This window comes from Momordica charantia (assembly GCF_013281855.1).
Source record: "Momordica charantia cultivar OHB3-1 chromosome 2 unlocalized genomic scaffold, Mcharantia_2.0 BLBB01000002.1, whole genome shotgun sequence".
NCBI classification, from domain to species: Eukaryota; Viridiplantae; Streptophyta; class Magnoliopsida; order Cucurbitales; family Cucurbitaceae; genus Momordica; species Momordica charantia.
This window is the reverse complement of record NW_028275160.1, coordinates 5,761,164-5,784,071: the sequence shown is the minus strand read 5'-3', so window position 1 is coordinate 5,784,071 and position 22,908 is coordinate 5,761,164. Positions and strand designations below refer to the sequence as shown.

Sequence of the window (22,908 nt, the reverse complement as noted above, 5' to 3'; positions counted from 1 at the left end):
TGACAGTTAAGAAAGATGAATGCACGAGGAAAGATAGAAAGTAGATTTTTTCTTTAAAAAAAAATAGCTATCAATTTTTTAATAGTATTAGGTAGGAATAATACCTACTTACTGGTAAGAACCTAAATATTCAATGATACCAACAATCTTATTCTTGGGATAGCTATCTTATTGTATTGCATGTCTACAGTATTTAGGCCTTTTCGGTATTGGTATTATCTAAACTTGTGTAATATGTCGAAGTTCAGTTTCTCTGTGCCAACCCTACCTGACCATTATGTAGCCAAATCTTAGTGCTCTATTTATGAACTGTAAGTTTGAATTTTTTGGTGTAGTTTGGGGGAGACTCCTACATTCTCTAGCCTATTAAAGAGAAGTTGTTCATGTAACGTGGTTATGTAAATGTTCTAATCACATCTCCATTTTTAAAACAGAAAATGGAAAGTTCACTCGCTTTAAGTTATTGTTCTCATTTGAACTGGAAACACAGTTAATGCATTTAGTATTCTTGAAAAAGGAAATTCAAACGGATCAATTCTGGCTTGGTTTAAGTTTGGTAAATGATGATGGTTACACGATTGGCTATATTTGGTATTTGAAAAATTAAAATATATCCATTATAATCTCTGAATATCAGAAAAACAATTATTTTAATCTTAGAGTTTCGAAATATATATTTTAATCTCTGAGATTATATTTTATATATACACCATTCTTTTAGTAATACCCGCTTCACCAATTTATGTGGTTTACATAAATGCCAAGATCACTTTTTTAAAAATTCAACAAAATATATATGATAAATTGTATAGAAATTATTTGTTTGACAGATAATTTTCATTATATATCCAAATAATTAAACTCATTTCTGCTAAATAGACTGTTTTCCAATGTAATTATCTAATAATTAAATTTCGAAACTAATTATTTTTCTTTCTATTACTGTAATTTTTGCGTGCATGACTCCGTGTATACATGCATGTGCATGCGCGTTTGACAACTTGAGTTTTACAAACAACTTTACTTTCCTAAAAAAGAAAACCTCAAGACGTAATAATAAAATTCCCCAAAATTTATTATTCATGTGGTGGCGTGGGGGGGAGGAATTCGTCATTTCGCAGTACACGTGTCAACTGCAGGGAGGACACTAAAGTAACTAACTTAAGAATAGGGGCAATTTCGGGATTTCGCTTTATATCATAATTCACGGCATTTACAACGAACTCCCTTCTTCTTCCTTCCATGAGAGAGCTTATAAATATGGATGACTTAGTCCCTACGCTAACGTTTCTGTTTCTTCCCTCTCCCTCCTCTTGAGGCGTGAAAATCAGTGAGAGAGGTGGACGACGAAGAAGCTGATCAATGGCGGCTTCTAACGGGAGCGAGTACTTCGAATTAGATTTTACTGCGAATTATGAGTCGTTTGCGAGGCCGTCGAATGCCGAGGCCTTGGCTGAAGATGAAGGGGAGCTTCTATGGGCGGCGATCGAGAGGTTGCCGTCTCAGAAGAGGTCGAACTTCGCATTGCTGAGTCGTACTCTGTCGGAGATCTCCGAGGACGATGGATTTAAGAGAATGGAAACCATTGACGTGCGGAAGCTCGATAAGAGCAAACGCGAACTCGTTGTGAAGAAGGCGTTGGCCACCGATGATCAAGATAATTACAAGTTGCTTTCTGGAATTAAAGAGCGCCTCGACAGGTGATTGCCATTGAAATTCTCTTCCTCTCTCTCAGTAACTGATCTCTCGATTAAGATTCGTCGTTGGTGAAGTTCTTTTGCCTGGATGATTTCATTATGTTTTTGTTTGTTTATAGCGTAAGATTTAGGAACGGATCCGCATTGCAATTAATTTTTGGGGATAAATAACAAACAAGCCGGAAAATGTGGATTTATAGCCGGAAAATGCCAGTAGGCTCAGTCACTGGAAATCGAATGATTTTTTTTGGCACTGCTTGTTCTGACAGTTTTGTTAGAGCCTAGAGGCTAGAGAGCTGGGGAATTATTTATAATTATTATTTTGTTATTGACTAGTATTTTATTTTTCATTTTTCCGTCATACAAGAGCCGGAGTGGAGGTTCCCACGGTTGAAATCAGATTCCAGAACTTGAAAGTGGCAGCCGATGTGCAAGTCGGTTCCAGATCTTTGCCCACTCTATTGAATTTTACATACGATGTTTTTGAGGTAGAATTTTTATTTTCTTTAATCTTTAGCTCGTTACGTATGATATCACCATTTGTATTTCATCCTTTTTTTGTTGATTTGATTTTCGTGTTTGGTGCAGAATATACTAACAAGTTTCAGAATTATGAAATCCAAAAAATATCCATTAACCATTTTGAACGAAGTTAGTGGCATCGTGAAACCAGGAAGGTAAGACACAAGCGAGTCTGTATAAAAGTTCTGACGCAATACATGGCATATTTATTGTACTTTATATATATAGGCCGGGTGGTTAATTTTAAAAGTTTTCCATATTACTTCCCTTCAGTTTTCTGTCATTTTAATGATGAGAAGAATAGTTTCTCCAAAAAAAAAAATGATGAATAGAATAAATAGCTAACTGATAAAATTTAGGGGTGCTTGTATTTCTTATTTACCACCTTTTAAAAAAATTATTATAATAAAATAAATAATTTACAATTATTTTTTAGTGGCGGTAAAGAGGGAGATAGCTATATATCCATAAACACTTAAATTTTATTTAAAGAAAATTTTCCCAGCTTTCAAGATTTGATCTGCTTATCGGTTGGAGGAATAAATTCAAGGAAATTGTAATTTCCACTTCATTTCTATACGAGATTAAAAAGTAGTGTGAAAAGGCAAAATCACATTATTTAGGAGATTGAACGCTTTTTTCCCCCTTCATTTGCACTTTTTTGGTTGGAATTATTATAACTTTCATCAGTTTCATATGCTAAGTTCGACCAAACTCGAAAGTTAGGTTATACAGAATTGTGATCTTTATTTAAGCTTTTGTGACATTTTAGGATGACATTGCTTTTGGGACCTCCGGGCTCTGGAAGATCGACCTTGCTTCAAGCCCTTGCAGGCAAACTTGATAGAAATTTAAAGGTATTTATATTTATTGTACACGAGTAATCAAAAGTGTGGCAATGTGAAAGTCGTGCATTTATTTATAATAACTAGTACTTTTTTGAAGCATGGAAAATTTTTGCACACGAAACCAGACCAGATGCATAAATTAAAAAGTAATAATAATAATAAAAGGAGTTTTATTAAATTTTTTTTATACAAATTCAGCCTTTTTTCTAGTTGGTTTTAGAAATATACTGCTAAAAATATTTTCAATTGTATTATATCTTCGTTTTAAATAATTCTTCTACCTTTTGATACAGAATGATTCATTCTTCTCAATATATGGAGAATGATTTGCTTATTCCGAAAATATTATAAATTATAAATTATATTTTAAATAAAATAATTGTATATATGTCCGCACCAAAAAGATTTGATGTAATTTTTAATAAACAATTACTAAAAAATTGAAGATTTGGATGACCACCCTAAGTATTATTGAACTAAAAAAACCAACAAAAGATGTATAAAAAAACCAACAAAATCGATAAATTATAAAATTAGGATGGTTATTTTTAAATAGTGAAAATAAGTTATTTTGAACTTATTTGTTAAAATGTGGTATTTTTTGTTTTTTAGTATAACATGTAAGGTAGAGATTTTCTCCTAAAATGTAGGATGAGTGATAAGTCTTCCAAAAAAAAACTATCCTTTGATGTAAATATTCTCTCTCTTTCTATTTGCTACTCTTTAATTGAATTTTAACTTGAATAAAAAAAAATTTGAATTTTATCTTTCTTCCATTAATTTCTTAATATTTTCCAATAAACCCCCTTAATTTCCATTATTTAATTAATTTTATCTTTCTTTTGTTTCCAAAAAATAAAATATTATTCGTCTTTCCATAACTGCTCTCCTCTATCCACAATTCTTCCCCAAAAATATACAAATTCTATCTTTCTTTTCTCTCTTAATTTGAAGTTTTTCTTTTATTTATTATTTTGTTCTTAGAAAGTTCCTTTTATATTTTATTAATGCCTTCATTCATTTATTTAACTTATTTTCTAAATGAAAAATAGATCTAAAAGATTAATAGTGTGATGTTCTTAAATGGACAATTGTTTAGCTATTGGATCTATGTTCTTAATTTTCTTGCTTTCATTTATCTTGTTATTATTGATTTAAATATCAAATACAAATATAATTTAGAAATTTGTTGAGATTATCAAAATTTTAAATAAGTATGAGCCGAATTAATAGGATGAACTTGTTCTATCTCTATTAGAAGATTAAAAATTAATTTAGTATTATCCTAACAAATAATAATTTAGGATTGGTTTTTTTTTTCTCATTATTATTTTTTAAATTGTGATATGATGTATTGTAAATTTAATATCATTATACAAATTAATTTCTTTAGTAATATGCAAATTGAAATTGCTATTTACGAAATTGTAATTTGATTTTTTTTTCAAAAGAAAAAAATCATCAGTGTACAATGCTCAAAAAATAATTAAAAATATAAATAGTTTTCAATTTCGTGAAGACAATGGTAACAAGTTTTTATTTTTCAAAATTAATGTTCAGTTTTAATTTTAAAAAATGAAGTTTAGTTATAAAAACCTTTCTTCTTTTTAACTAAATTTAAATGGAGAGGTAGTAAGATTTTATTTGGAAGAGATGTATGGACGAGATAGACCAAGAAGACAAAAAAATAGTAATAATAATAATATATAATGAGAACGAGGAGAGAGAATTGAATCAAATAAAAAATAAATAAATAAAAAGTAATAAACGGAGGAGAGAGAAATTTTTGTCAAATACTTCTTTTAGGAAAATACATTCTTAGACTCTTAGTCAACCCAGTGTATATTAAAAAGAGGTATCACTTGTTTTTTCAAAATCAATAAAGACACAAATCTATCTCAGTTTACTAAATAAGTTCAAAATCACTTGTTTTTCGTAAATAAAAAAAAATAAAAACCTCTACTTTCCTAGTCTACCCAAAAAAGTCCCATTGTAATAGTTAAAATAAGTCTTTCAATTTTCCTGTTAAAAAAAAAAGAATTATTCTTTGTCTTTCTTTTTTTTTCACAATATTAATAGGTTATAAATATATGATATCATGATTGTTAAGAATTATTTTTAGTACAGCAACATGTCATGTATATTCCAATTCACGATCGTTAAGTCGAAAATATATATTTTAGCCAATTGAATTGAATTATACTCAAATTTATCACAAAAATGTGATTTCTATAGTTCAAGTTGAAGTTATAATATCAAATAATTAAAATATAAATTTTAGAAGTATGGAATTAAAAGAAATATGATTGTTTATCTCGAAAAAAAAAAGATTGTCGATCGAGCTAGTTTTTATTATTCTGACTTTTTGTAGAAAGAAGTAAGGCATTTGAAAAAATATAAAATAAAGCATCAATAAAGTATTACTGATGTTAGATTACAGCATTCTCGTTTATTTGACCATGGTTTGCCCTTTTAGGAAACTGGTAGAATTACTTATAATGGACATAATCTAGATGAGTTCTGTGTTCAAAGAACATCTGCATATATTAGTCAATCAGACAATCACCTAGCAGAGTTGACTGTACGAGAAACTTTGGACTTTGCAGCTAGATGCCAAGGTGCAAGCGAGGGCTTTTCAGGTTTGTTCTATGTAAAATGTAGCTTTGTTCTGTCGTTACGCTACAACGAAACTATGTTCTTGATTTTATTTTTCGTCTCTTTTGCTGGTAGGATATATGAAAGAGTTGCCTTACTTGGAGAAAGAAAGGAATATACGGCCCAGTCCAGATATAGATGCATTCATGAAAGTTAGTCAGTACTAATAAATGGGATTGTGATGCACAATCTTTTAATTAATTCTCATTTTCCTATGCATTTCTTCAGGCATCATCTGTTCATGGTAAAAAGCATAGTGTTTTGACGGATTACGTCTTGAAAGTGCTTGGTCTCGATGTATGTTCAGAGACACTAGTTGGTAATGACATGGTTAGGGGGATCTCTGGCGGCCAAAGAAAAAGAGTTACTTCAGGTTGATTTCTTTACTTGTGAAAAATATTGTTTGTACTTTGTATTAAATTGGAATGTACGAAGAACAATTTATTCAATAATGAAACTTCTTTGTGCAGGCGAAATGATTGTTGGGCCAAGAAAAACTCTTTTTATGGACGAGATATCCACCGGACTCGATAGCTCGACAACTTATCAAATAGTCAAATGTTTAAGGAACTTTGTTCATCAGATGGAAGCTACAGTGTTGATGGCTCTCCTACAACCTGCTCCTGAGACATTTGAACTGTTTGATGATCTTATTTTATTATCAGATGGGTATTTGGTGTATCAAGGTCCTCGAGAAGATGTGTTAGAGTTTTTTGAGTCATTAGGTTTCAAGTTACCACCTCGCAAGGGAGTTGCTGATTTTTTACAAGAGGTATAATCATCATATTGCTAAATTAATTGACGTTTTCTCGCATATGTCTAATTTGTGTTGTGTGACAGGTCACATCTAAGAAGGATCAAGCACAATATTGGGCTGATTCTTCTCGACCATATTCCTACATTTCTGTTCCTGAATTTGTAGAAGCATTTAAAAATTTCAGGGTTGGGAAATCTTTGGAGTCGACGCTTAAACATCCGTATGACAAATCTCAGTGTCATCCTTCGGCTTTGGCTAGAACAAAATTTGCTGCCTCAAGGGGTGAACTTTTTAAAGCTTGCTTTGCTCGAGAACTACTACTAATTAGCAGACATAGTTTTCTTTATATTTTTAGGACATGTCAGGTATTTATTTTTCCCAATCCTAAGTTTATTTCTAGTAACATTATATTCAAAGCATGTTGGCCACGTTTGTACGTTTCAATATACCTTTCGTTTTGGAATTAGTTTTTTTCTCTAACTCACAATTTTCATACATAACTTATAGGTAGCATTTGTTGGATTCGTTACATGCACAATGTTTTTACGAACAAGAATGCACCCTACAGATGAAATAAACGGCAACCTCTATCTCTCTTGTCTGTTTTTCGGATTGATACATATGATGTTCAATGGATTTTCTGAGTTGCCTCTTATGATATCTCGCCTCCCTGTTTTTTATAAGCAAAGAGATAATTTGTTTCACACTGCTTGGGCGTGGTCTGTCAGTAGCTGGATTTTGCGTGTGCCTTATTCTGTACTTGAAGCTGTTGTATGGTCTTGTGTTGTATATTATACTGTTGGTTTTGCCCCTAGTGCTGGAAGGTATCTCTAAAGTGCTTTTTCTCTCTTGTAATGCTTCCTCATTATTCTCTTGCTCATAACTTTATCTTTTACTCACTAACTTACTTTTAAGCGATTTTCAGGTTTTTCCGCTTCATGTTTCTACTCTTTTCGGTTCATCAAATGGCTTTAGGCCTTTTTCGTACGATGGCAGCTGTAACTCGAGATATGGTAGTTGCCAATACATTTGGTTCAGCAACCTTACTAATTATATTTTTGTTGGGTGGATTTATCATACCAAAAGGTAGAATTCATATTTGTTCTTACCAACTTTGCTAGAAGGTTAAAGACTGTTATCTCTAATTTTGATATCATATTTCAGCCATGATTAAACCATGGTGGGCATGGGCATTTTGGTTGTCACCTCTGTCTTATGGGCAACGTGCAATTTCTGTCAATGAATTTACTGCCACTAGGTGGAAGCAGGTATGATACAACCAACCAATGCCTTCCTTCGGGTTCATCAAAGGTTAAAAAATTATATAAAAAGTAAAAGATTTTTAAATTCTCTCTCAAATTTGTTCTGTTCTAAAAGTTTAGAAAGGTTATACAAATAAAAAGATGGAATGTAAAAATTTTGCCCCTACATTTTTGCCACTAATCATAAATGTATAATATCGTGATTAATGAAGTCACAGCCTATCAATATTTTATACTGACAACTTTGGTTCGTGATATCATGATTTCATATAACTGAAACATTTGCAGAAATCTGCTTTTGGAAATGAAACCATTGGATACAACGTTCTGCATTCACATAGCATGCCTGCTGGCGACTATTGGTACTGGTTGGGTGTTGGTGTGTTGTTGTTTTATGCATTGGTTTTCAATGTTATGGTGACTTTGGCCTTGGCTAAACTCCATCGTAAGTTAATAACAAATTGTCTGTTTTAAGATTGTCATATTTTTATATCTACATTTAGGCTTCGTTTGATAACCATTTTATTTTTTATTTTCTGTTTTTAAAAATTAAGCTTATGAACACTACGTCTACTTGTGTATTTCTTTGTTTTCTTATCTATTTTCTAAAAGCATGTCTCAAAAAATCTGGCAAGTTTTTGAAAACTAAAAAAATGTAGTTTTTGAAATTTTATTTTTGTTTTTGAAAATTAGCAAAGAATTTAAATCTATTTTAAAGAAGGGTGAAAAACAACATACCCGGAAAAATTATGAGGAAACCAATATAATTTTTTAAAACAGAACAAAAAGGAAAATGGTTGTCAAACGAAGCTTAAATTAGTAATATTATTGTCGTTTCATTCTCAACAGCCATAAAAAAAGCCCAAACTGTAATCCCAACTAATACCACCGAAGCTAATTCTGCTGCAAACAATGGTCAGTAATAAATTCTTGTCATGCCTTGTGAACTGGTCTTATTCATCTCTTTTTAATCTTGTTTTTCACTTTTCTCATGTTTTCTACCTTGTAGAGGTCACTCAAGGTTCGAACTTCGAAACATCTGCTAGAACCGGCAAGAAAGAAAAGGGAATGATTCTTCCTTTCCAACCACTAACAATGACTTTTTACAATGTTAATTATTTTGTTGATACTCCAAAGGTTGGCTAGAAGTTTAAATTTATTATTCACATCTATATGCATCTATTTTGTTTATGAGATACCAACTCTCATTATTTTTGACTCAGGAAATGAAGCAAAAAGGTATACCTGAAAGGAGGTTGCAACTCTTATCAAATGTGAGTGGTGTATTTTCACCTGGTATTCTTACAGCATTGGTTGGGGCAAGCGGAGCAGGAAAAACTACACTAATGGATGTACTTGCGGGTAGAAAAACCGGTGGATATATTGAAGGTGAAATTAGAATATCAGGCTTTTTAAAAGAGCAACGTACATTTGCTAGAATATCAGGATACGTAGAGCAAAATGATATACATTCCCCTCAAGTGACAGTAGAGGAAAGCCTCCAATTTTCGTCTGCACTACGCCTTCCCAAAGAAATCAGCAAAGAGAAACGACACGTAAATATTTTGCTTACCTAGATCTTGGGTATAAAGAAAATTTAATTTATTTTGTCCAAATGATCCAAATTTAATATTGTTTTGATGCTTTCAGGAGTTTGTTGAAGAAGTAATGAGTTTAGTAGAACTTGATACTCTTAGACATGCTTTGGTTGGTATGCCCGGTAGTACTGGTTTATCCACAGAACAGAGGAAACGTCTAACAATTGCAGTTGAACTCGTTGCAAATCCTTCTATTATCTTTATGGATGAACCTACCTCTGGACTTGATGCACGGGCAGCAGCTATTGTGATGCGAACCGTTCGTAATACAGTTGATACTGGAAGAACTGTTGTTTGTACCATACATCAACCTAGTATCGACATATTTGAAGCATTTGATGAGGTTATCCTAAACCTTGTTACAAATTTTTGGGGAACATAGTTGGGAAATGTCAAAATCAATTCTTAACGATCTTATACTTAACATTCTTTTGCAGTTGCTTCTAATGAAACGAGGGGGAAGAGTTATATATGGAGGAAAACTAGGAACACATTCCCAAATAATGATCGACTATTTTGAGGTAAGAACATTTCTATCTTATATGGGCTGAGGCACACGAAAATATTATTATGAATTATGTCTCTACTACTTGCCAGCATAACTCAACTAGTTAAAACATTATTTACCTTCTCACATGGAGATTAATTGAAAATAGGTTTTGTTTAAACTTTCTCACATGGAGATTAATTAATTGAAAATAGGTTTTTGAGTAGCCCTGTTCTTCTCATGATTGTAAAAGAGATTAATTTTTACACTATAGGGGATTAGTGGAGTATCTCCAATACCAGATTCTTACAATCCAGCTACTTGGATGCTGGAGGTTACAACCCCTGCAGCTGAGCAGAAAATTGGTGAAGATTTTGCTAACTTATATAGGAACTCTGACCAGTACAGGTGCTACTACATTACAATTGAACAATTTATTTTTTCTTCTTCTTTTTTAATGGTTTTAAACATTTTGTCATGTTTACAATTTTTTTCTCTAGGAGTGTTGAAGCTTCCATCAAGCAATTTAGTGTTCCTCCAATCGGTGGAGAACCATTGAAGTTTGATTCGACCTACTCGCAAGATAAATTGTCCCAGTTTCGTACTTGCCTTTGGAAGCAAACACTTGTTTATTGGAGAAGTCCGCATTATAATGCCATGAGAATATGTTTCACCACGATAAGTGCAGTGATATTTGGTTCAACATTTTGGGATATTGGCATGAAAAGGTAAAAATTTCTCTTCTCGTCAAGTGTTAGCTCAAATTCTTTCTTTCTTAGTGGGTTGGTTCATGATTCTGCCTTTTTCTTTTCTTTTTGTGGGTCAATTAAATGATTGTGTGCTTGAACCTATGTTTGTTGTACAACATATTCAACTATATAAGATTAAAGGTAAATGACCATGTTAGAGCAAGTACAAGTCCATATTGTTGTGTAAACTTGTATTTCTTTGTGTTTTTGGTTGGAAATTGTCTTCTTTTAACATTTTTATTTAATTCTTCTCATGAATGTTCCTAAGGAATTCAACTCAAGAGTTGCTTGTTGTTATGGGAGCTCTATATGCTGCATGTTTGTTCCTTGGAGTGAATAATGCTTCTTCGGTGCAACCAATTGTTTCAATTGAGAGAACAGTATTTTATCGCGAGAGAGCAGCTGGAATGTATTCTCCAATTGCTTATGCCTTAGCACAGGTAATTTAAAACATCGTTCGGTAACAATTTCGTTTTTAGTTTTCTGTTTTTAAGAGTTACACTTGCTTTCTCACGATATCTTTGGTATACTTCTCACCTTATAAACACATTTGAGCTTTTAGCCAAATTTAAAAAAACTTTATAACAAAATGTTGAACGAAGAGGAAGTAGTTTTTGTCTAGTCATAAATGTTGATGATAGGTAAATAAAGGGGGAATAACTTTTTTGTTGTCAATATCCAACAGGGTCTAGTGGAAATCCCATATGTTGCCGCACAAACCATAATATTCGGTGTCATCACATATTTCATGGTTAATTTTGAAAGAAATGTTGGTAAGTATCCTTTGTTCTTCACATTTATGATATATGTTTCTTCAAAAGATCAGGTTTTTAAACCTTCAAGTGAACTGAAATGGTACATTTGCAACCTGTTCCTGAAACTGGATGTTTTTTTATTTTTTTTATTTTTTTCGAATTTTGCAGGAAAGTTTTTTCTGTATCTCCTCTTCATGTTCCTCACCTTCACATATTTCACCTTTTACGGTATGATGGCGGTTGGCCTCACTCCTTCACAACAAGTGGCTGCAGTTGTTTCTTCTGCATTCTACTCTTTATGGAACCTCCTCTCTGGCTTTCTTGTACCAAAACCAGTAAGTTTTTCATTCTTAAGCACTTTTATTATAAACACTTTCGGAATAAGCACTAGTAACTGCTTCCCCTTAAAAACAGTTGAAATTACTTATTTTTAGTGTTCTTAAGATTTTCAAAACGATTTGTGATTATTTAACTAGAGACTTTGAAATTCATTTCAAGAGGGAGAAGTTTCATAGAATTACTGGTTGTTTACAGAAAAATGTATTTGAGTTATGAGTTACTTTTAACCGTTTGATTTTGAACATCAGAACATCCCTGGATGGTGGATTTGGTTCTATTACATCTGCCCTGTAGCATGGACTCTGAGGGGTATTATAACGTCACAGCTGGGTGATGTAGAAACTATAATTGTGGAACCAGGTTTTGAGGGCTCTGTGAAACAATACTTGGAAGTAAGCTTAGGATATGGCCCCGGTATGATCGGAGTTTCGGTAGCGGTTCTCGTTGCATTCAACGTCCTATTCTTTTCGGTCTTTGCAATGTCTGTGAAATTCATCAACTTTCAGAGGAGATGATACTACTAACAAGTTTGCCATCAGAAAATATTGTAGGAGTTGAAACAATGTGGTTGACGCGATGGCGATGTATGCACGAGAGAGATTAAAAATTATGTTGACTCTTGTGCATCCGGCTGTAGTTAGGAGGACAACCACATTGATTAATTTCTTCCTTGAGAGTATGAGATAAAAAAATTTGTAATATTAAAATTTTCCCTTTAGGATATTATAAATTTATACTCTCTTTTTGCATGTTCTTGCTGTGTTAGGAAATTATGAACATTTTTGTAATGGAAAAATTGCCATTGGTTAATAGAAATAATATTTTAAATTTTCGTCCTTGTTGTTTGAATTTTAAGGTTTTTTTTTTTTTTTCTCAATTTTCGTCCTTGGACCATGTGTCTTGATCAGTTGTTGATTATGGGTTAATATTTACGGTACCAAATATAATGCTATATATATACACAATATGTCAACTCAATGCTATATCTTTGAATCCCATTCTCAACCTATTATCAAATAAAAAAAATAAAAAGGTGAATATGAACCTAACTAAAAAAACCCAAACAAAAATTGTCAACTCAATATGACATTTCTCCAATAAAAAGGAAAAGATCGTTAAAAATGGCTGAGATTGATTTTTCTGCCATGGAGTCGATAAGCGATTTGAACCATAATTTATGTTAAAAAAAAATCATAACCCATCTGAATTTTTTATTAATTGTGATATATTTATTAACTTTATTATTGAATTATTAGTTTAATCTTTCTTAAAATTAATAGTTTAAGTTAACTTATAACAAAAATATTAATCTTATTATAACAATATATTTAATCTTAATTTACAATTTTTATAAAATACTATGTCACGAACAAGGAGTATGGTTAAATTTATTATTGTTGTTATTATTATTTTGAATTGGAGTAGGGTTCAAGTTACTAAATTTAACGATCATGAATTCAATTTGTATTTAATAAAAAATTTAAAATGTACTTTTTACCATAGAGAATCTCGATCTCTCTAAATAGAGAATAAAGAACGAAAAACCTGTATGAAAAAATATAAATCATGTCATAATAGAGAATGTTGTCCTAACCTAACCCTTTTATTTATTTTGTATTTTTTGTAACAATCTACCTGCACACAAAGTCAATATTTTTTGTCACAATACAATTTAAAATCACTAAAAACTTCAAATTTCTTTGATCTACATTATAATGAGATTAACGTACATTACCCACAACATGCACACTTTGAATAAAAGAGAAGTGGTGCATTATTATATTGATAATAAATTTTGTATTCTCCATTAAAAGAAGTAGCATGCAATATCATTAGTTGTAATAAAGTCGGTGTATAAGATATTTAGTATCGTTAAAATACAGCTTCATCTCACCTCACAATTATTGAACTAAAAAAATGATTAAAATCATATATATGTCCTTAAATGAATAATTACAATAATTGATCAAATGATGCTCTATTAAACTTAATAATTTTTTTAACAGAACAAAGTGGATAAAAAGTTAATAATCATTAAATAACATTTAAAAAAGGTTTTGTTATTACATTTATAAAAATACAATACTCACAATTTAGAAAAAAAAAAAAAAGGGAAAAAGTTTTTGTTTCCTTTTCCTTTTAATCCAAAAAATCCAAAGTAAGGGCGTAGTTTGTAAATTATCTGTTTTCCTTTTTTTAATAGGCCAATCCGTGGCAATGCGCTCGGTCCAGAGTGCTTCCATTGTGGCTTATAAATATAAAATCTAATCTCCCGATTTACCTGTGATCATGGATGGAGATTCCCCATTGACGTCAAAAACCAGCTCTCACACTTTCTACATCGCCTCCATTCCCATCTACCACTTACTTTCTTCTCAAGGTTTTTCCAATTCCTCGAATCTCCATTTTTCGTTCTTCCTTTTTCATCTCTATCCCCCCTCTACAACCTAATTAGGGTTTGTAACTTCTCCAATTTTGTTGCCAAACGCCACAAATTTGTCCCAATTGCTGCCTTTTGAAGTGTCGAGCTATTTTGTAATTTCGAATTTCGGCTGGCATGAAGAACCCTAGAAATAAGAAGAAGAAGAAGAAGGCCTCTGGGGCTCCGGGGCCGGACGCTGATAAGATTGTTACTAAAAATGATGTTAATGTCGTCGGTGCAGTGACGGAGGCGTTCTCGGTGGCTTCTCTCAACGATCCTGCACCTGTTTCTGGCGAGCCTAGGGTTGGCCTGAACGAAGACGCTGAGAGTTTGGACGCTGGCTTCGGCGACTATACCGATAACCTGACGACGACTTCATCGTCCAGCGCGATCACGGCTTCGTGTTCGAGTTCGTACTCTTCGGAGGATGTTTTGGATTACAAGGATTATAAGGGGAAGAAGCAGAAGCGGGTTATTGCTGCCACGGGAACAATATCAACAGTTTTAGGGAAGGATTATGTTCGGTCGTCTTTGAAGAGAGATTCGAGGAATAAATTCATGGAGTTTGACCACGGGAAGATTTCTCAACAGGAAGCTGAGCAGTTTCTCTGCTCCATGCTAGGAGATGAGTGTGAGCTGAGCATGGCTGTTGTGAGAGATGTGCTCTGTGAGTAACGTTTATATTCCTCTCTTCAATCGCGTTAATATTTATGATATATGAGTAGAAGTGTTTAGATGTGAATGACGTCTGAATGGTGAACGATGTCATTTTGCAAGTGCGGTTCTTATTTGTTCCAATGTATGTTAATAACTTAACATTTATTAGTATAAACCTGTACCTCTGAAGGATACACGTTTTACCATTTGAAGGAACACAGGGTTAATCATTCTCTACTATATAAGATCCACAAAAGAGGTACAAAGATAAACAAAAAATAGAAGGAAACAATTCAATTTTCACTTGGATTCCAAGAGGCTTACAATGCAAGGGTATATATAACATTTTTTCTACCTTAGAGATTTAGAAATCCGTGTACCTAGCATCTGAACCATCGCTGAACACCAGCAATCTTCCAAGGAGGGTTCTCTTAATAGAGAAGCTGAAGTGAAGGTGATCTGAAACAACAAAACAATCGTTTTCACACAACTAAGCATATCCTATTTTCTTTGCCAAGAGAGCGAACTTTCACTCACTTTTCTAGCACACGGAGTTTGAGTTTTGGACGATGACTTTTATGGTGCAGGAACGTATGAATATTAGAGATGGAGACTTTGAGTTGAGTGAAGATGGAGACTTTGAGTTGAGTGAAGAGGAGACGGTATTTAAGGGTTACGTAAAAATCTGTCAGCGGAAGGTGTAGAAGCCTCTGCTCTCCTTTCTGTTGTGGTGGTTTTTAGTCACTATCTTCAAGATCAGAAATGAGTCCAGGCTGATTGTTAGAAAGATGTAACCTTGAATTTATTAGAAGAGGAGGATTGGGTGGGGCTGTTAAAAAGTTATGATCATGCCAGCGAAGCTGGGGGTATGTGTTTAGACCCATTAACAATTAGAGGGTCAGAGTTGAAGAGCTTTAGTATTTTTATCAATTTTGACAAAGTGAACTGTCTACTTCCATTGGGAAAAAATCTAAGTTTCTAGGGAAAATCTTTAGTTGGAATATCTGAGGCTTGTGAGACTTTGACAAAAAACCATTATCTTGTTTTCTTACTCGGGGAGCTTTTTTGTAATTCTGATTGTCTTGGAGTTAAAAATTAGAAGTTAACGAGCTTCAACTGTGAAGATAATATTTTAGTATAGATGTAGAGATAATATATGCCACTTATAACCATTCTATTTTGCAATTACTTTTCCGAATGTTTATTTTTGATGTTATTCATGATGTCACAGAATTGGATATTTGTTATTTCGGTTTGTTCCATGACATCCAGTTTTGTCTCTGCAGGCCAGTGTGGATATGATGTGGAGAAGGTACTGTGAGTTTCTTCTTCAATATATTCCTCCTCTCCGCCACCCCCCCCCCCACCCCCACACGCACGCGCGCACACACACACGACAAGTATATCAGATTATGTCAGTAACCATCTTGCTATCTCTTCCTCATATATCCTTTACCACTTGAATTATTGTCATAGAATTTGATTTCTTCGACAGCCCATAAGCATTGCCCTTGTAACATTCTTTCCTTCAATTCATTGTCACTACTCATTTGTAGTCTTATGTCTCTTGGCAACTGTCTCGAGGGTCCTCTTTTTTTCTAGGATCTTGAGATATTTGTAATTGCTAACTATTTATTTATGTGTACCTCTATTCATTTGTAGTAATTTTGTCCTTTGACGAATCACATGCTACCACTTTATATTTTATGGACACGTTTTGCTAACTCTACTGCTGCCAGCCTGGAAATGAACCATAATGGGAATTGTCTTTTCTCTACCTCTGTAACAACTATTGATGCAAAGCATTGACTTGAACTAAATGGTGTATTTGGTTTAAATTGACAAATATAAAAGTTCCCAGATGAAAAAAATAACTTTTTGGGCTCAAGGTGAAACTGATACAAAGGTTAGGGACCAATAGTTTGTAGTATCAAGGTGAAGTCTGAAGGGTATTAAGTCTCCAAGTCGCACATATATCTTTACGAAAGATTATTTGCTTTGTAACAGATGTGTACCCTATAGTTGATACTTGATAGTTCATAGTATTATTTTGAGCTTTCTACTGAGTGAAAAGTTATTTGGGTTATATATGCTACGTGAATATTTTATTTTATACATGCTGGTATATCAATTTTTCGAGCTACCTACTATGTTTTGTATGTCTACTGTTAGGTTTTAATTTTTACCAAACTTTTCAGGCTTTGAATGTATTGCTTGATTTAACTGCTGCTTCCAGTGAACAGTCTGGAACTGGTAGGTACTCATGCAATGGTGGTAACTTTAAACAAGATTTTGGATCTCCAGTTGAGCAGATGGAAAATGTGAGGAAGATTTTTCCCTTCTGAGAAACCTTCTGCATTCAATTATCTAGGCAAATATGTTACCATGTGTTATATAATTTAATTCCTCTTTGTAAAATATGGAATCGTTGGATTTTGTTCACAGTTGATAGATCGTGCATCTGATTCTACCTCCTATTCTTCTGAAAGTGAGTTTCAAGAGAGTATATGGTCGTTTGCTGCTGCTTGTAGGTAACTTGGTTTTTTATTATTGTTTCTGCATTTAACCTCGGGGGTTGAGCATAGTGGTAAATACCTTTGGGTTCAAGCTGAGCTGTCTATTATATTATAATCATTTTCAGATTTTATTAGTACCACTTGATTCCATTATCATCTAGTTCTTCAACTCCTCATTTCTTTCAAAGCCTTCTCTCACCTTTAGCAGAGCCTGCCAATATGAGATTCGTGGGTTAAGTAGTTAAGACTATATTCAACTAAACTTATTAAGTTCAAATTTGTTGCCTCTTCTTCGATAATTATGTCTTGATAACTAAAAATCCCTACCTTTCTGTGGAGCTCAAAATCAGACATTGGAATGATCTTTCTTTTGTTTTCGGTAGTTGAGAAGCTCATGAGGTAATATCATTGGAGGTTGCTGTGTATTTTGAATTCATGACGTCTCAGACAAATCAACATGCTTTTTAATCACTTGTATAATTTTTGGGTTGCCATTCCTGTGTTCCCTTCCATTTCCTTGTTCACTGCAAAGCTAGCAGCCATCTGATACTCTCTTCTTCCATGAAAGGTTTACGTTGCAAGAATTTTTTTGAAGTTGGTCGAGTTGATCTTTTATCAAGCTACCATATTCTGTTTGGGAGTTTGTTCGTGTCTTTTACAGCCTTCGATGTTTTTCTATATTAATGAATTTGATTAACACTATATCTTTGTTCTTGAGTAGTTTGTGGATAAGGTGAATACATGTATCGCCTTCATACAACTTAGAGCCCTAGCATGATGAAATTTTCTTCTGATGCGTATCTGATTATGTAAAAGTTTATTTGACCACCTCCCCCCTCCAAAACCAGAAAAGGTAGGAACGATGTGAAGTTTCTTGCTGGTTCCAAAGGCCAAGCACCACAATCCTCTAGAAGTATTGAATCCGATCTCCCTCAAACATTGTTAGAGACTTTATTCAATGTTTCAAGAAGTCATGAATATGAACCAAGCACCATGAATTGGAGGAGTATGGTGGAGAAAATGCAATCTCTGGGACCTGCCATTGATGTTTATGCCTCTAGTTGTGTTCAGGATACTTATGATAATAGTAAAGGTAAATTTTGATACTTCTCTTTATGTGATTTTGTTTTGGTACTATTTTGCTTCATAAACTCTCTCCACCCTGTCCGTACTCATAACTTTAACTGCTAAGTGCATTCAATGTTACAGCTAAAGATGACTATCAGTTGTATAGGAAAAATGCAAATCAGCATTGGGATTCAATGAAATCCTATTACCACAAAGTAAGATACTTTTAGCACCTTACATGTTTTTTATATATGAACAGATTTGAGCGTTTATATATGGAAGCATTTTTCTTCAGGCAACAGCAGCATATGCAAAAGGAGAACGCAACTATGCATCTTACCTTTCGGAGCAGGTTTGTTCTGCATTAGAGGAGATGTGTGTGATTCCCTGGGTTATGCGTGGTTCATATTTCTGGCTTTCTTATGCAGTTTCTCTTTGTTGAATTTGTTCTAATATGTCCTGATATTATATTTATTTTATGAATTTTTCAAAACATTATAGGATATTTCAGAAACTTTTATATCGTTCCTGGTAACGGTGAGTAAAAATCTAACATGGTCAAGAACAGTAATTCTCGTAGGCATGTAGCCTAGAATCTCTCTGTTTTTACAACGTTTTTACTGTAAACTTCTATGCTTCCTAAATCCTGATGTGCTTTCATTTCCTTTTTGTCTTTGGATATTCTTATCTGCTATATAACTGCACTCCCCTAACCGCCTCGAGATGAGGGGCCACTTTAGCCTCACCTCAAGACCTCGAGTAAAATTTGTTCTGATGAGGGCCACTCCTCTTTACTAAAATTTTACAAATTTGCCTGATGTTTGTTCTCTTCCTGGCATTTTTTGGCACATTAAAAATTTCATTATAAACAGCAACACTCAGCTTGACCTATTGATTGTGCAGGGGAGAGCGCAAAATAGACAGGCCCAGAAGGCTGATGATAAAGCAAGCCATAATATATTTATAGCCAGGTAATCATATTTGCTTAAAAGCGGTGAATATTTCACTAAGGTTTTTTTTTTTTTTTTTCTAATGGGGATTTAGTTGTTGTGATTGTTGCAGAAATAGGGACATAGAGAATGTGATAACAATTGATTTGCATGGGCAACATGTCAAACAGGCAATGCGGCTTCTCAAAATGCACCTCCTATTTGGATCTTATGTGCCCTGTAAGCATCTACCTTCCGATGTCTATGTTTTTATGTACTCTTTCCTGATTGACGATAAATTTTCTTTTCACTGTTTGGCTCATTATATTATTATTACTGCTTTAAAAAAAAAAACCCTTTCTGCCCAATACTAACTTGCCTGCTCAATTTTAACCTTAAATGTTCAAATCCATCTAATTGAAATCTAAACTTTGATAAATGGCGACGGGTGAAATGAATACCCCTCATCAATTGCCTACGGCCCAACCAATAAAACACTTGAAATCGAGTCATCCAAACCCAACCAATAAAATACTTGAAATCAAGCAACTAGGAAAAATATATGAACTTAGTTATAGAATCAAGTAGGTAAAAAACATCTGAACTTTCAACAAGATGTCGAAACCTAGCTAAAAATCATCTGATATGATCAAAACAATAAATACCCACAAAATTAGTATAGTCCAACCACACATATTTTCGATCACAAAAAGAACGTAAAGTATTAAAGGTGCTAATTTCACTACTTATTCAAGTTTTTCCTTTCTTCTATTTTAGCAATTCAGTCTCTCAGGGTTATCACCGGATGTGGATCACATGGTGTGGGAAAATCAAAACTGAAAACTTCGGTATGAGTAATACTCGAGTCTCTTGTCTTCATTTCGTGTGGTGGCTCTTTGGAAACAAAGCAGACATCTTTCAGAATCCTTCTGGACAGTTACCTATTGAAGGGAACAATAAACTTATAGAGATCATATAACACAACATTTCCATCGTGCAGGTCATCAAACTTCTAGAAAACGAGGGTATCAAATGGAACGAAGAGAATCGGGGAACCATACTGATCAAGCTTAGTGGTTACAGAGAGTTTAACTTTCTGGATTCTAACAGCGACACCGAGTAAGATCAAGTCACTAAAATGTCCAAACATTTGATGCATTTATACTGTTTAACACTTCCTTGGCCCTTGGCGTACCAATTAAGGGCAAGGTGCCAAGACATTGAAGTTCATTGTAATTTGTAAACATAGGGAAAAGATTATTCTAGTTGCACAGTTAGGGGAACAACTTAAATTTAGGACCCTGATTCGAAACTAATTTATACTCTTAGTTGTACCTAGAGCATTTGACTTAACCTTCACTAGAAAACCTTGTAATCTCATGATTTATGATATTCTTTCCTTTTGGAGGGCTGGATTTGTACCATTTAAACTAAGTGGGTTTTGCCTGATTGAATGATTTATGTTTTTCATTTGTTGAACGTGGTCTCTCTCGCTTCTTATTTCTGATTCTCTTTCTTTATATCAATCATTGAACCAACACCTTTTAGACTGTGATACACATGCCTTAACTGTTAAGTTAAACTCAGGTTGGTGTCTTTCTCCTTACTTGTTTTTAATTTGAACTATGGTAATGAACTAGTGATTATGAGTAATATAAGATATCAACCCAACTTAACTTTGACTTAACTTGTATGAAAAATATGGGAAAATGTGTATTTTCAATGCTTTTTCAAAATATTAAACATCTATCTCAGCTCCCAAGTCTTTATTTCAAAATTCACTATATTCTACTCAAATCAAAACCTACTTGATATATCATAAGATTTCCATAACTCATTTGATAAATTGAAAATTCACTTGAGGCATAATTATTAAGGGGTTTTCCTATATTTTCATTGAAGTAAAGATTTACTTATCAAACTTTAGTTTGTAACATTTTAGTTCTTAAATTTTGAAGTTACCGAGACTAACTTTTGTAATAAAAATAAATTGTTATAAATTTTGAAGTATAAAGGTATGAACAAAATTATTACTAATCGGAAAATACTGAGTAACAAAGATTTTGCTAAGCAGCAAATGTGAACCACGTGCGTTGCACGTGTGATAGATTTCAAGATATTTATTTTCATATTATTTTATGATTAACGAACAGAAACAGGTCCCCACTTTCAGCTCACAACATATTTCATTTCGAAGAATCGCCGAGAGAACGCGAATGGAGTTCGAGCAATGAATCATGGTCTCCGCTTCAATCGATAGACAGGAGAAACTTCCAAGAGCTTCGGCTCCATGAAGAACAAACGGCCGAAGTCAGTTGAGCAAGATCGCGAACGAGAAAAAGAAGTCGAGAAATGTGATATGGAGGTCTAGAATATGCTTAGCAACACCTTCCGTCAGGTACAAACCGTATTGGATCATAATCGTTCCTTAATCCAACAGGTGAACCAGAATCACCAGTCGATGATCTGGTCAAGAACGTTTCATTGATCCGTGAGATTAATGGTAATATCTCTCGCGTCATCTCGATTTACTCCAATTTGTCGTCCAATTTCTGCTACGCAATCCAACACAGTCGTAGTCGTGACGCTGGAGGAATTGACAAGGCAGGGAACGCAAATAGCTGAAACTAAGGCGACGTTTCTCAGTAATTAATTCTATTTTACCTTATATTTCTCTCTGTTGATGCAGCCTGCATGGTGATTAACAATCTGTTGTTTCGTGGTTTTCATTACTGTGTGCGTATGGAACTCTTACGATGAAGATTGTTAATGTCAGTATCAGTCGAGTAGTTGGTTTAATTATGGTGTTTGTTTTGTAAGGATTTTAGGCTGCGAGATTGCTTCCTTGTTCATCTGCTCACAGGCGTAATGAGGTATTTATATGTGTTCTGTTTGCTATAATCTTACCTTCTTGAATTGCATTGTATAACATGTGAAGTAAGGACAACTGAAAGAAGGTTGGATTAGGTTTTTCCTTCTAAGACCAATTTCTCTATGGTTTCTTTTTTTTTTTTCTTTTTTAAGTTGAGTGAGATGTGTGATTTTCGTCCTGTTTTACACTTCTATAAGTTTATAACTATGGCCGTTAAAATTTTAAAATATTAAAATGTTATTATTTAAGTTTGATTTAGATTATGTTATTATTGTAGAATTTTAAATTTTCTATTTGAAAACACATCCATCTTAGATTACGTAAAGCCTCCTTTTTTTTTGCTTGTTTATTTCTTACTCTCTTCATTTTCTTATAAACAAACATTTACAATACATTTTTAAAAGTTGAATAGCTTGTTTATTTATATATTTTAAATCATTATTAATATATAAAATAAAATTATTCTCCATTTCCGACCGCAATCAAAGAATCTTTACCCCATGCGGGGCAAAGTTACCTCATTCGACACAACAGTATGTTGGACCATTTTATTCAGTATAAACTGCACAAAAACTCATCCTTAAAAAATCTCCTGTACTACAAATATTACTTTCGATGTATCGTATTAAAAGTAACGTGGAATTTACCAACAAATTAAAAAGACAAAATCAAAAGAATATGGTACTCATGTAATACTGAAAATTTTTTCATCTATTTACCATATGATGGCTATGGAGATTGACTATAAAAAAACCAAAAACAAAAACAGTAAACT

General features: G+C 33.3%; 2 protein-coding genes across 4 annotated transcripts; both read left to right on the top strand.

Moving 5' to 3' along the window:
* Positions 1-1,279: 1,279 nt before the first annotated feature.
* On the top strand, positions 1,280-12,505 carry ABCG31 (pleiotropic drug resistance 3). Its single transcript, XM_022292682.2, has 24 exons — positions 1,280-1,700; positions 2,065-2,185; positions 2,286-2,374; positions 2,992-3,076; positions 5,544-5,706; positions 5,798-5,874; positions 5,951-6,095; positions 6,193-6,494; positions 6,563-6,844; positions 6,987-7,303; positions 7,405-7,565; positions 7,644-7,747; positions 8,030-8,186; positions 8,591-8,656; positions 8,751-8,878; positions 8,965-9,297; positions 9,392-9,682; positions 9,777-9,860; positions 10,101-10,234; positions 10,327-10,554; positions 10,844-11,015; positions 11,261-11,348; positions 11,499-11,665; positions 11,918-12,505. The coding sequence occupies exons 1-24, from the start codon at positions 1,363-1,365 to the stop codon at positions 12,182-12,184; spliced, it is 4,299 nt and encodes a 1,432-aa protein (XP_022148374.1). The 5' UTR covers positions 1,280-1,362; the 3' UTR covers positions 12,185-12,505.
* Positions 12,506-13,904: 1,399 nt separating this feature from the next.
* Positions 13,905-20,740, top strand: LOC111017023 (smr (Small MutS Related) domain-containing protein). Of its 3 annotated transcripts, XM_088120889.1 has the most exons (12): positions 13,905-14,049; positions 14,333-14,758; positions 16,035-16,060; positions 16,947-17,069; positions 17,194-17,279; positions 18,113-18,357; positions 18,474-18,547; positions 18,628-18,684; positions 19,236-19,303; positions 19,377-19,501; positions 20,039-20,109; positions 20,262-20,740. In XM_088120889.1, the coding sequence occupies exons 1-12, from the start codon at positions 13,959-13,961 to the stop codon at positions 20,382-20,384; spliced, it is 1,515 nt and encodes a 504-aa protein (XP_087977015.1). In that variant the 5' UTR covers positions 13,905-13,958; the 3' UTR covers positions 20,385-20,740. The 3 variants fall into 3 exon arrangements, with proteins under 3 accessions (XP_087977015.1, XP_087977014.1, XP_022148350.2); XM_088120888.1 differs by having other exon boundaries at positions 13,942-14,758; XM_022292658.2 differs by having other exon boundaries at positions 13,943-14,758; positions 19,395-19,501.
* Positions 20,741-22,908: the final 2,168 nt, after the last annotated feature.

Bases quoted from the DNA above. Each gene is read 5' to 3' on its own strand.
- LOC111017023 (XM_088120888.1), top strand. From the start codon at position 14,227: ATGAAGAACCCTAGAAATAAGAAGAAGAAGAAGAAGGCCTCTGGGGCT. The intron at 18,685-19,235 runs GTTTGTTCTGCA...TTGATTGTGCAG, and splicing joins CATCTTACCTTTCGGAGCAG to GGGAGAGCGCAAAATAGACA. The intron at 20,110-20,261 runs GTATGAGTAATA...TCCATCGTGCAG, and splicing joins AATCAAAACTGAAAACTTCG to GTCATCAAACTTCTAGAAAA.
- ABCG31 (XM_022292682.2), top strand. From the start codon at position 1,363: ATGGCGGCTTCTAACGGGAGCGAGTACTTCGAATTAGATTTTACTGCG. The intron at 7,304-7,404 runs GTATCTCTAAAG...AGCGATTTTCAG, and splicing joins TTTGCCCCTAGTGCTGGAAG to GTTTTTCCGCTTCATGTTTC. The intron at 11,666-11,917 runs GTAAGTTTTTCA...TTTGAACATCAG, and splicing joins GCTTTCTTGTACCAAAACCA to AACATCCCTGGATGGTGGAT.